General features: G+C 42.9%; 1 protein-coding gene across 1 annotated transcript in view; it reads right to left on the reverse strand.

Moving 5' to 3' along the window:
* PSAT1 (phosphoserine aminotransferase 1) overlaps positions 1 to 11,794 on the reverse strand; it is a 29,257-nt gene extending 17,463 nt beyond the window's left edge. Inside the window, exons 1-6 of the mRNA XM_007516113.3 lie at positions 11,611 to 11,794; positions 6,748 to 6,808; positions 5,306 to 5,375; positions 4,297 to 4,502; positions 2,880 to 3,052; positions 318 to 487 (exon numbers count right to left, since the gene is read on the reverse strand). Of these exons, the coding sequence (XP_007516175.1) occupies positions 318 to 487; positions 2,880 to 3,052; positions 4,297 to 4,502; positions 5,306 to 5,375; positions 6,748 to 6,808; positions 11,611 to 11,670 (740 nt within the window). The 5' untranslated portion in view covers positions 11,671 to 11,794. The remainder of the gene's footprint in view (positions 1 to 317; positions 488 to 2,879; positions 3,053 to 4,296; positions 4,503 to 5,305; positions 5,376 to 6,747; positions 6,809 to 11,610) is intronic.
* Between the last annotated feature and the right edge of the window lie 2,464 nt (positions 11,795 to 14,258).

Genomic DNA, 14,258 nt, shown 5'->3' on the forward strand with positions numbered 1-14,258 from the left:
ATGCACACCCAGCAAAGAAGGAAAGTCCTTTCCTGCCTTTGAAGATCTTTCTCCAAAGCTGTATGGATTATTTCAGGTGTAGCCACAGCATTTATCTGCAGAGAACTACTTAGTTAATGGTGAACCAGCAAGGCTAGGGTGATCAAAGGAAACAACATCTCAAAGAACGGGCTTGCAGAAAAACTGACCAGTCAGTGCACAGAGGAAAGCAGGAAAAGGCAGTTCCGGCAGACACCCCTGAGAAGAAAGTCACCTCTACATGTTGGCAGTAGACAGTGGTATCCCAGTGGTGCCAACAGACCAAGGCCAAGAGTTACCTGAAGCATGGGGGTGTATTGTACAAGGAGTTGTTTGCAGCCTGCACTTTGTACTCCAGGATGGAGGGGCACTCTTTGAGGGCAAAGCCCAGCAGGTCCTCACGGACAATTACCACTGTGACCCCCGCAGAGCCGACATTTTTCTGTGCCCCAGCAAAAATCACCCCGAACTGAAAAAAAAAAGGGGAGGGAGCATGTCATTTCAGAAGAACACAGTCACTTTTCATCAGTGAATTCAAACTTCCCAACCTCTTTCTGAAGCACAATTTTTAAGAGGAAGTGACTTAGTCGACTCAGATTTAAAGGATACTCCACTCTAAAGAAATTTCTGTCCAGACAACTAATCAATACTTGAGGGCTCTGGGGCCTGCAGATTATATTATCAGTCTAGTCGGTCTCACCAGTAAGGGCAAGGTCATCACCGTAAAGATCTTACATGTTTTCCCTCTTCTTTTCTTTTTGTAACCAGAGCACTGTTCAACTCTGGCTTAAGGCGGTGATTTGGGGTTGAGCCTGGGATTTTGGAGACTCAAGCATGACTGTCTTCTTTGCATAACCATTATATTATCTCCCTGGGCCTAAGATCTTACACCTTTTCACAGTCTCTGTATACATCCTTTCTACACACAAATGAGTCACCATACCACCACTACTACTATACCAGAAACATATTGTTCAGTTTGGGCTTACTATAATGCCAGGGTCTTACCCTGGGATCTATGGGACCCAGGTATGAAAGTCTATTGTGTAAACCACTGTGCTATCTCCTTCAAATCAGTCTTTTAAATGGGGCTGTTATTGTCCTTGATAATACACACAAAAAGAGATTTTTCTCATTCATTTATTCACAGAAACGGATAATGGGAAGATGCCGAGGATGGAGATAAATGACCTGAGAAAATAAATTTTAGAAAAATGTTTTAAAATAACTCATGAAATTCTGTGGTCTGCAATACAGAAGCCTTCTCCATGTCTCCCCATGAAATCCTTAGAATAATAAGTAATGTGCCACATGGGGTGGGGTGGGGGTGGGAGACAGCACAACACAGTCTAACCCAGAGCAAGGAGTATTCTATAGCTGATCTTGTTTAGAATTGCCAGTGCACAGCAGCCAATGTTTAAAAAAAAAAAAGCTACACAGTGCTTGTTGTATAGCTATACAATGTATGGTTGTATAGTGGGCAAAGGCTCACTCAGCAGAGCGCACACATTACCATGTACCAGGACCCCAGCTGGGGCCTCTAGCCAGTATACAGGAATACCTAAAGAGGGGAAGGAAGCTTCAGGAACAGTGGAGGAATGTCACAATCCTTTTCCACCTCTTGCTATCTCTGTCTTTCTCTCTGTCTCTCATCATCTAAAATAAAAAATGGGAGCAGTAGAGAGGTGCAGGTACAGAACCCAGCAACAGACTTAGCAGCAAAAAAGGGAGGATGACAACAAGTGCTACTATATAGAAGAACCTCTGAGAACATTTGCTAAGTGAAATAAGCTTGACCAAAAAAGTACAAATAATATATTGGGTTGTCAGAAAAGTCACAACATGTTTGCATAGAAAAACAGAAAGTGGCCAGGTGGTGACACACCTGGTTAAGTGCACGTATTATCACGCACAAGGACCCAGATTCAAGCCTCCAGTCCCCACCTGCAGGGGGAAAGCTTCACAAGTGGTGAAGCAGTGCTGCAGATCCCTATCTATCTATCTCTTCCCTCCCCTCCCCTCTCAATTTCTCTGTTCCATCAAAATAAAATAAACAGAAAAAAAATATGCCATGACTTTTCCAACAACCTAATATGTGATTCCACTAGAATCAACTACCTAGAGCGAAAAATTCATAGACAGAAAGAAGAAAGGTGGTAGCCCAGGGCTGGGAAGGAGGATGTGGGAGTTATCGGTGTTAGTGTTTAGTGGTGCCAGTGGAGAGGGAAAAAAAAGCTCTTGAGACAATGGCGGCTGCACACTGGTGTGAATGTACTGAGGCTACTGAGCAAGTGTTTTGTTTTGCCACAAATCAAGAAAAGGTAGGCTAGATAGAGCTGGAGAGACAGCACAGCAGTTACACAACAGACTTTCAATGCCTGTGGCCCTGGGTTCAACCTCTGGCACCAATGTAAGTCAGAGTTGAGCAATGGTCCGACCAAAAAACAAACAAACAAACAAAAAACATAAATGTTTTACAGATATTATACTGCCATGTCACATGCTATTATCCCACTGGTCCTCCAGTAAGTCTATATCTTTTGCTGATGTCCTTGTAGTTGACATAGATACAAAGCCTGCTGCAGCTCCATTCACAAGTTCTCCCTGAGACTGGATAATCAGACCACATCGAGCACTTTCAGTGTGTTATGGCTGTAGACAGACCCGCCCTCAAAGACTCAAAGGCAGATACATTTCCCCCGGGTAAATGTGACCCTGTGAGATAATCATTAACACAGGTCTGCGGATGGCCCCGCACTTAAACTGACAGCTGCTAAGCCCACAGCCCCTTCTCTAATAAGTACTAAAATGCCCTTAGCAAGAATCTGGATTTCTGGCTCCCCACCTCTTCCACATACTACCTTGGAAACATCCACAGGCTTGGACAGGAAATTGGAGGACATATCACACACAAGCACTGCTCCCTTGACATCCGGGATAAAGTCAAACTCCACTCCGTGCACTGTCTCGTTGGCGCAGTAATACACATAGGAGGCGTCAGGGCTGAGGTTCCAGGTGCTGGGGTCCGGGATTTCTATCACAGAGGACAAGCTGGAGATGCCACACTACCCCTCCCCAATCTCCTTATGCAAACAGAGGTAGCCAGAAGTGATATCCCACCACCAGCAGAAGACTGAGTTCTTTCTTATTTCATTATTATTTTAAAATATTTATTTACTTATTTATTGGACAGAGATAGATTGAGAGGGAAAGGAGAGATAGGAAGGGAGAAAGAGGAGCCAGATGGTGGCGTACTTGGCTGAATGCACATGTTACAATAGCGCAAGGACCCAGCTTCAAGCCCCTAGTCCCTATAGGGGGAAAGCTATGCAAGTGGGGAAGTAGTGCTGCAGGTGTCTCTCTGTCTCCCTCTCTATCCCCCCCCCCCCGATTTCTGGCTGTCTCTATCCAACAAATAAAATAAAGCAAATTGAGAGAAAGAGAAAGAGAGACCTGCAGCACTGCTTCAACTTTTGTGATGCTTCCCCCCTGCAGGTGGAAACTGGGGTCTTGAACCTGGGTCCTTCTGGATTGAAGCATATGTTATCTACCAGTTGTGTCACTATCTGTCCCTGGAGACTGATTTCAAATCATTCACAAGGGAAAACACCCTCTATCTCTTGCATGATAACCACCACCAACATCCTAAAAGAGAGACTGAGTCTGCCCTTTTCATTGAGGACAGGTAATCTATTAGATTGAGGTAGTGAGTATTTGTTTTCTTCCCCCTGTCAATCAACACCCATGCACCTTACACTCATAATTACATCAGTGTTCTCTTTTTGGGGCTCCAGCATTCTCCCAAGCTTAGCCCATGTGGTTTCAGTAAAGGCAATTTTACCCATAGCCCCAAAGGAGCATTTAATTCAGATATGACCACATGACTGGTTTAGAATGAGATGCATGAGAAATGAGACTACTACTGTGGCGTACCTAAACAAAAGCATTGAAGGCTGGGAGAATATGGAGTGTGGAAAAGCTGCAATCATCTAAAAAGGAGGCAACAGCTTTCTGGACTGTGGAGCCACCACGGAAAAAACAGGGATAAGGACCTGGAACAAAGCTGTGACCGTTTATCACGCCATACCTAAAGCCTTGTCAGCCAAGAAAGATCACGATTACTCTTTCTACTGCATGCAATTGGCATTTTAACTAGTGACAAGGAAGGGAAGAACTAAAAAGAATTCCAGGCTGTCTGGGAAGGGGCTACCTACCTCCTGAGAAAGGACTATGCCCCTAGTCAGCAATTCCCTGTCTAGCTCAGCTCCCAGAACTTACTTGTGTAACTTCCAAGTTTAGGATGGACGATATTCACAGTCCCAAACTTCTTAGCTTCTTCCGCAGCCTTCGCTGACCAAGCTCCTGTCACCACATAGTCGGCACACCGTCCAGATTTCAGGCCAATAAGGTTTAAGGGGACAGCACTGAATTGGCCAGACCCACCTCCTTGTACAAAAATCACCTTGTAGTTATCTGGAACGTCTCTGGGCAGAAGCACAGGTGACAATAAAACTTATATTCAGAGGGTCAAAGATGAAGAATAAGACATTTTACTGATGATACTGTGTCTTCTTGCAGGACAAAGCAGATGGAACTGGAGGAACTACGCTAAGTGAAATAAGAGGTGAAAGAAACTACCTGATGGTTTTTCTCATATGTGAAATATAAAACATATGAACTTGCTAAAAAAAAAAAAAAGTGACCAAACTATTTCTCAGTGAGGACTACAGTGGTTACCAGAGAGGAGGGAGGCAGACTTTGGAGGTGGATGCAGTGAGAAACTGTACCCATGTAATCTTATAATTTTGTAAACCATTCATCACTGGTCAAACCAGTGAATTACTAATAAAAAGAAAAGTTAAAAAAAACTAACTGAATAGAAGGATCCCAGATAGACAGAGTACAATGAATGAACATAGTGAGAAGTAAAGAAAGGCCCAGAAATTGAACCTAAAAGGGAGTCTACCCAAAAGGGAGTCAGCAAGTTGGTTAAATGTTACATTTCCTGGGTCAACATTCCAAATGCTTTCTCAGGGCAGGACAGGATTGTTCTATGAACCTGACATGAGACCAGCAGGCAGAGTGGGATGGGACACCAAGTACATAGGTGAGTACTTATTCTCAACATTGCAATGGACTTTTACTGCTCCTCACAAAAATGTCACCAAGCTAAAGCACATCTTATCAAGACAATTAGAAAGTTCTAACACAGACAGTATAATTCTAACTCTGCTAACAAAATAATACAAGAGTAACAGTGATTTCGGTTTTCAAATTTTAGACTTACAGTAATTCCCGCACGAGATTCTCTGTGTTGTTAATAATCTTGGCGAAATCTGATGACCTGTGGCTCATTTCTGTGAAAGAAAAAAGATAAAGAATTCCCCATTTCAAATCCAAGAAGACAGGAGAGCCTTTAGAAGTAACAGCAAAATTTTCAAGTGAAATAATACAGAGAATCCAGTGATGTGCCATTCAAGTTGTAGGCAAAAGTTCACTTAATTTAGAGGAAAATTCAAATTGGTTTTTAATTTGCAAGCATTGTAGCTTTATAGACACTACAACTTTTTTCAAATGGCACACTCACTGAAAGAGTCATTTACTAATTCATCCCTCTGTTTTCTCTTGTTTCTCAGACACAGGAGTCTGTGTGTTGGCTGCCTTTAAGAACAGCCCAAAATTCTATTATGTTCTTAATTCACAGAGACCTAAGGGTATGCCCCAAACCCACAGGAGTATAAAATGCAACAGCCAGATATAGTCTCAATACTAAATAGTCCCAGGAATGGCCAAAAAAGGAAAACAAATAAAACCAAGTGGATTTTAGAAGTCAAAGATCCTTTCTCCAAAATACAGGGGAAAGAAAAAGAATGAAAATTATAAATGTGCAAGAGCCTCATAAAAGGCTTATGTTCTTTAAAGTTTTTGATAAGTTCAAATTTTTCTTTTCCAAATCACTTCGTTGGGGGATATAATGATTTACAAGACAATTGTCACATGAATAAGTTCATTTTAAACTACAGAAAATTCATTTTAAATAACAGAAAAAAAAAACAAAATTGAATGTGAAGCAACAGTTGGGGCAGTATTATGCAAATGTATGCCTCAAAATGGCAAAAATTTATAATGAAACAGTAAATTGAGCTATATGAACTTCTCACCAGCATATATGCTGGTTTCAAGTGGGTAAGGTGTTGGATCCTTAAGCATGAGGTTCAACCCCCCGCACGGCATGTGTCAGAATGACACTCTGGTTCTCTCTCTCTCCCTCATTAATTAATAGATACATAAATCTTTAAATATCTGTTTCTAGCATACATTTAACTGAAGATATTACAATTTTAAAAGCATATCCACAAAGTTCTATACGAAGAACCATAAAAATTCTAGACTTGGGAGTCAGGCCAAGCGCAGGTGGCGCAAAGCGCAAGGACCTGCTTAAGGATCCCGGTTTGAGCCCCCTGCTCCCCACCTGCAGGGGCGTCTCTTCACAGGCAGTGAAACAGGTCTGCAAGTATCTATCTTTCTCTCCCCCCTCTCTGTCTTCTCTTCCTCTCTCCATTTCTCTCTGTCCTATCCAACAACGACGACATCAACAATAATAACTACAACAATAAAACAAGGGCAACAAAAGGAAATAAATAATTTTTTTTTAATTCTAGTTTTGATGTGCTAAAATGAGGTCCCCTGGCAAGCTGTACATTAATTGAATGCAAAGTTACTTCTTACCAAGAACACTAATTCCAATTCCTTTGTGATCTAACAATTCTTTTTGTATCTCTTGTAGTACCTAGAAGAAATAAAAGATTATTTCAGTATGTTATGCATGCTCTTCCTCTGGATACAGTAACTTGGGAAGTGGGAGGGACAGGGAGGAAGGAGTCCACCCACAAGGCCTGTAAGGTCTTGAAGCTTCTGATCTACCCACAGCTAATCCTCTCCTCCCCCACCTTCCCCCGGAGCCCTCTGATGCATTTAACGGAATCATGAAATGCGACTGACACAAAGATATAGTTTTTCTAAAAGCATAAATGTGAATATGAAAACTCATTTCAATGAAATTTTTAAAAGATTAAGCATAGAATTTTTCTGATGACCATCCTTTACCTGTCATGACAAAGTCTGAGTAAATGATGTCTCCTCCACAATCTCATTTGCCACTCTCTAAAAACAAAAAGTATGGGGCCATGTGGTTGAGAGCACACAATACAATGCACCTAGATTTAAGCCCCCAGTCCCCACCTGGGGTGGGGGGAAGCTTCAAAAGCAATTAAGCAGTACTGCAGGTGTCTCTCCCTCTCTATCTTCCCCTTTCCTCACAATTTCTTTCTGTTTCTACCCAAAATAAATAAATTAACTTTTTTAAAAAGTATGAAATGAAATGCAGGCTGGGGAAACAGCAGAATGATTATGAAAAAGACTTCCATGTCTCAGGCTCTGAGGTCCCAGCAGGTTCACTTGCCTGCACTACCATAAATCAGAGTTGAGCAGTGAGCCGACACTATTTTCCCACCTCAGTAGAAGGAAGAATGCCCTCTTTATCTGGCAGCAGCTTTTCCAAAGTCCACATAAAGGGACCAAAATGGCTGAATAGTAAGAATCTGTGTTTATCTCCTTCCACAGTAACAAAGCCACACCAGTATATGAACAATCTGCCCAGAAATAGGGCCTAAAACCCAGAGAAACAAGCTTCCACAGTAGAAGACAAAGACCAGTATCCTCCAGGTGGTGAGGACAGAAGAGATGTCCTTACCCAAGAAACTCCACTATGCGGCAACAAGTTAAATCAGGGAATGATCTCAAAGGCACAGAATCTGGGAAGCACGGAAGGCAACTGTAATGAACTCTTCCAACCTCAACCTTCCTGCTATCCTATACTTACCACATTGGAAATGGAGGCAAGAAAGAATATGCTACAAAGCTGTTGGGAGTTGTGGCAGTCACCTTCCTGACTCTCTCTACACCATGCAGAAAGGGGGCCCTGCAGAAATGATATTGGAATTCTGTCTCCATAGTAACAGACTCTGGGATCATGTTCTGGAAAAGAGCTCCACCCACTTAGTGCTAATAGACTTAGTGCTAACTCCTGATAAACAGACCTTCACCTGCCCAAACCTGACTGAATACCTTCAAACAAAATGCACCCTTATCAGCAAGAATCCTGTGCACCTCCTGAAGAATCTCCCCCTGTCTATTTACAACCTGCCAGATTCTATTTATATGTATGGAGATTACCACAAATTAAAAAAGAAAGAAATGCTCTAACATGCACAATAGGTGACAAAACCCCTCTACAGTTACATCCTGCCATGAAAGATGGTTTCCTTAAAGGATACAGACTAAAGAGGACATCATAAAAACAATCTAGGGGAGTCGGGCGGTAGCTCAGCGGGTTAAACTCATGTGGCACAAAGCCCAAGGACCGGCATGAGGATCCCAGTTCAAGCCCACGGCTCCCCACCTGCAGGGGAGTTGCTTCATAGGCGGTGAAGTAGGTCTGCAGGTGTCTATCTTTCTCTCCCCATCTTCCCCTATCCTCTCCATTTCTCTCTGTCCTATCCAACAAGGACAACATCAAGCACTACAACAATAATTAACAAGGGCAACAAAAGGGAAAAAAATAGCCTCCAGGAGCAGTGGATTTGTAGTGCAGGCACCAAGCCCCAGCAATAACTCTGAAGGCACAAAGGAAAAAAAAAGAATTAGACTAAAAATAGTTTCCCTTGCCAAGATATTCAAGAGTTTTGTCATTGTTTTACAAACTGATGATCACTGATTGATAATTGAACTTCAGTGAATCCTTGCCCTGAATAAATAAAAACATTTGTCTTTGAACTTCTGTTTAAAACTATGTTTTTCAAAGACTGCATTTCTCTTATAGATATGATTCCTTGAGAAGACATCTATCAACATTTATAACCACAGTTATCACAAAGTTTTAAAGAACAAAAAATATGACCCTCTTATCTAGTGGAATTTTTTTTCCAGCTGCATATGATGAGCCTTGAGTTGTGACTTTAATAGGTAATGACTAATTTTTTTATTGGAGTATCAATAGTTTATAACATTGTATAGGTTTTAGATACACAGCATTACATATTGGCCTATGTATAAGCTTCATTATGACCACCACTGTAAGTCTAGTTTCTTTTCTTTATAATTCTAGTTCCTATCCCCTACCACACAAGTGACCTATGAATATTTCACCTCCTTCCCCTCTGATAACTACCATTCTAGTCTCAGTCTAATCAGATCAGTTACCTCTGCTTTTTTTTTTGCTTGTTTTATCTTGTTAGTGACATCATATGATATCTGTCATTAGCTTATTTCACTAAGTATAATAGTGTCAAGGCCCATTCACATTTTGCAAATGACAAGCTTTCATTTTTCCTTTTGTAGCTGGTGTATTCCATTTTGTATATATACACGCTGCTATACCCATTCATCCTTTGATGGGTACTTAAATTGTTTCCAAATCTCAGATATTGAAGAAATTACATTAGTGAACGTGGGAATACACTTATCTTTCATATTCATGTATTATGCTCTTCAGATAAATGCCAAGAAGTGAAATTGAGGGACATGTGGTATATCTATTCTTAATTTTTTTTTTTTTTTTAGTGCAGCACTGGGGACCAGGCAATGAATGTACAGATTTGATAAAGCCATTAAGTGGCCTCCCCAGCCCAACTGTTTTCATTCTTTATTTAGAGAGAGCCATGGCATCAGGGAGAGAGATAAGCTACAATACCAGTCCACCATTCATGAGACTCCCTTGATGCAATGGTTCTCTTTCTTGTGTCAATAAATAAACACAATGCTGAGGTTCATACACAGGCATGTGCTTTACCAGGTCCCTCTATTTTTCACTCTGCTAAGCAATCACAAGTTTTCCAGTTACTCCAAGAGTTTGCACTCCACCTACAGAGTGCAAAGATTTGCTTTTATCTCTGTAACTAATCTGATAAATAGAAAAACTAGAGTGAAACTGAACTGAAACATCTGTCGTAGCTAATACACTGTAAGAAATAGAAGTTAAGAACACATGTTATAGTTAATTAAGTTAAGCAACACGATTTTTATTTTCACTATAACTATATATACTTGATCATTTAGTTAAGTGTATTTTTTTTTCCTCCAAGGTTATCGCTGGGGTTCGTTGCCTGCTTGGTCCACTGCTCCTGGAGGCCATTTTTTTCCCATTTTTGTTGCCCTTGTTGTTATTACTATTATTGCTGTTTTTATTGTTGTGAGAAGCCAAAAGAGAAGGGGAAGACAGAGAGGGGGACAGAAAGATAGTCACCTGCAGACCTGCTTCACCGCCTATGAAGCAACTCCCCTGCAGGTGAGGAGCCGGGGGTCTCGAACCAGAATCCCTACCGGCTCTGCAAACTGGAAGCTGATACAGCCTCAGATGGACTGCAATAAGCTTTTGATTTACCCTTGCTTAAAAGGATTGCAATAGTAGAAGGAAAATAAGTCCTGTTCTCACAATTACTGTGAGCATTGCTCTTTAAAAACTCCTAAGATGCCGTCTTTACCAAAACACTCTAAGCTCTGTCGCAGGGAAATTTCTACACTGTTCAACTACAGATAATTGTAAAATACTTGGCTATGCCCCCATATTGCAACAAGAATAATATCAGATTCATTTTGGTTAGAAAAGTTAATATAAGACAACAGATTCTATGCCTAGTACTAGGATGCATTCGAGCCACACACGGGAGTGGGGGTGGGAAAGAGGGGAGGAGCCAGAAACTGGTTGGGGCTGGGAAGCCAGTTTCATCCACACTCACAGCAAATGAGGGATTCAGTCCTTTTCCTCCAGGACAAAGTGAAGCTTATGAACTAGAAGTTCAAAGCAAACCAGAGTTTGAATACTGCCTTTAAGGGGTAAGCTCGGCTAGGAAAAGAAAAAGAAAATCTACTTGTGAAACAGAGCAGAGAAAAAGCTTTAGGGAGAAAAAAAAATTCTGTGGGGGACAAGGAAAGAAAGGCTGGACAAAAGGCTTTCAAATTTACATTTGTGAAAATTCAAGGCTCCCAAATGCCGGCTAAATCAAAAGCTTCTTGCAGTCCATCTGAAGCTATATCAGCTTCCAGTTTGCAATCCTCTCCAGTTAACACGTTCCCCATTCACCATTCGCTCAGTGTACACTCAAGCATCCATCCACTCAACACTGCCAGGTTCAGGGCACTGCTGCACAAAGAGAATGCAGACAGAACACCCTTTTTATTTCCGCCGCGTCCCCGCCCGGGGCGAGGAACACGCAGTGCACTGGAGTCCGCAGGTGCGCTGCACAAGCGAGCCGGGACCACCAGGGCCGGGCCAGCACTCCTCGCCTTGGCAATAGGCGTCAGGGGCAGCTGCAACAGGCAAGACTTGCCAGCTCCCCTCGCCATGTGGATTGTTCTAGAAGCCCACTTTCGAGTATCCCAGAGCCAGGAGCGCAAGTAGGTGCCTGCAGTTGGATGGGGCGCGGAGCTGGAAGGGAAAGATTTGGGCACCCCGGGAAGGGACGCACAGCTAACTTGCGTGCGTGCTCCGTCCGACCAGAACCAGCATTTCGGAGCGCGTTCCGTGGCACTTACCGAGCGCGGCAGTTTGGCGGGCCCGGCACCGAAGTTGACCACCAGTCTGGGAGCGTCCATGATGCTACCGCGCGGGAGCTGAGAGAGCTGGAGAGGATCAATCGCAGCCTAGTCTGCCCGGAACGCGGATCTTCTGCCTTCTAGCGCTAAACAGGCTCTTCCCCCATTGGACCGTGCTGTGCAGGCCTTGCGCTGACTGGCTTCAGCGACGGGACTAGCATCTTATTGGCTGCGCTCGCCAGGCAGGCCTTGGAGCGTTGGCTCCTCCTCGCGTTTACTGGTTCAGTCCCCTTTTTGATGAATGCAAGGCGCGCACGAGATTGCACCAGCCGGTTTGCTGGGCTGCGTGTCAGTTTGAGAGTCGTGGGCAGTAAGTAGGAAAAGGCTGCAGCTGACAGTCTGCTTTTGCACTTCTGCGCCCACGATCAGGCGGATGTCGGTCCTCCAGCGCTGACCCCTGTTTCTCTCTCTTTTAGTGGCATGAAGATAAGCAATGCATATCAGTCTCACACAGACATACACCCCCACCCAATCCAATCAGTTCTCAGTAACTCTGAGCTAGACTGTTAAGCTTTTGTGTCAGAATTAGCAATCATTAATTCACCAAACTTTTGTAAGCGCGCGCGCTTACACACATATACCACAAGGCAGGGGCCCCAAAGACTAAAATGGATCGACAAAGGATGAACAATGAATAGGCCGGGGGTCAGTGAGTGGTGGATCAAAGAAAAAAAAAATTTTTTTTTTGCATGACCACATAAGCCTGGAGTTCCAGCGGAATTAAAAAAAAAAAAAAAAAAAAAGGAGGGGGGTTGGTCTGTGTCCAGGACGCTGGGAGGAGCAGTGGGCCAGAAGCCTGGGTGCCCCCTCCCCCAACCGTAAAGTTCTTTAAATTTGCTGATTCTCCATTTCCTCCTCTGTAAAAGCAGTGAGCTGGAACCTGGCAGAAGCTCTCGGGTTGCGCGTGCGCTGACAAGCTGTGAGTTTCGGAACGTGAGGAGCTATTAACAAGAACGCGATTCTCCTTGGGGAGCCTCAGCCTAATCCTGCCAAGAGGCCCAGAGCCCCGCGGGGCGCGGGGTCTGGAGTCAGCTCTTTCTTCCTGCAGGAGTGCTCCAAAGAACTCTAGGAGCGGACAACATGGAGATTTCAAACTGGGAGGCTCTCTTCCTTGCAAAAAAAGTTTTTTTGAAGTCTGGATTTTTTTCATTTTTTCAAAATGGGACTTTGCAGTCTACTCCATAATATTTCCGGGGCTAAAAGGCAGTAGTGAATTAGAATGTACGAGTTCATTAATGGTGGAGGGCTGCACATCCCCCACATATTTGCATGTCCCCTTCACTAGAACAATCCTCACCAGAAAGTGACTGCCCAGCGCCATCTTCCCAAATCACTGGCTTCTTAAGCAGACCATGTGACTGGGTCCTATTGATGAAATGGAGCGAAGAATGTCATTTTCAGGACAAGGAGGCTGTGGGCTTTTCCATTCCTTCTTCCCACTCCACAGGGTGAAACCAAAGACTCCCAGACCTCATAGATGCTGGAAACACTGGCAGGAAGGAGCTACAAGCCTGGATTACCTCCACTGGGCTTGTTATACATAATTGAGAAATCTACTTCTTTTGTGCTGTGCCACCTAATTCAGAGGGCTGTTTGCTCCAGTGGCTGCCAGTATCCTACTTAATGCAACCTGGGAAATGCAAGGGCTATAGCTCAGACCTAGCTGTTCTACTGCCAGATAGGCAAGCAAGATTGCTGGAGCCAACTTCTAAAGAAAACAGTAAAGCAGATTTTTATGTGGCAGGCTCCAATTTTGACTACAAAGGTAAATTTCAGAAACAGAACAAAACAAAACCTCTGCACAGATGGTGAGAAGAATCAAAGCTGCTCTTCTTTAGTCTGAAGGTCTTTGGCTGCCCTGAGTCTACAAGGAGCACAGACTGCTTCCTGCTTGAATAAGAGGTTGTGAAAAGGCAGAACACTGGGACAAATGTAATTAAATCTCCAAATACCCTTCTGTGCTATTGCCTGGTTCCCAGGACATCCCAGGAAACTCCCTTATTTCAGAAAGCTCCTTCTCTGTAGATTCTCATTTAATAGGTAAGAAGTTGTACACCTGGTTAAGTGAATATATTATGGTACACAAGGATCCAGGTTGAAGCCTCCAGTTTCCACATGCTGGGGGGGGGGGGAAGCTGCACAAGTGGTGAAACAGTACAACATGTCTCTTTCCTCTTTCCCTTTCTTGCTCTCTCTCTCTCTCTCACTCTCATTCTCACTTTCTCTCTCTCTCCTCCCCTTTCCCTCTCAATTTCAGTATCTATCCAAAATAAATAAATAAATTTAAAAAAAGAAGAGGTTACTTTATGAATTGCATGTACATTTCTCTTTTAAAATTTTTATTATAACAGAAATCCCATTATTTTAAGGTTTATTTACCTATGAGAAAGGAAGAAAAAAAAGAGAGAGAAAGAGATGGAGGAAGAAAGAGAAGCTTGAGCATCATTTGGGTATAAACAGCTTTGGAGATTAAACTAGGAAGTTCAAGAATGCAAGTCTTGCACCCTACTAGATTCAGCCATTTCCCAGGTTGATAGAGTCAGTTATTTTTATTTCTTTTTAATATTTTATTTATTTTAATGATAGAG

Source organism: Erinaceus europaeus, chromosome 10, assembly GCF_950295315.1.
Source record: "Erinaceus europaeus chromosome 10, mEriEur2.1, whole genome shotgun sequence".
Lineage (NCBI taxonomy): Eukaryota > Metazoa > Chordata > Mammalia > Eulipotyphla > Erinaceidae > Erinaceus > Erinaceus europaeus.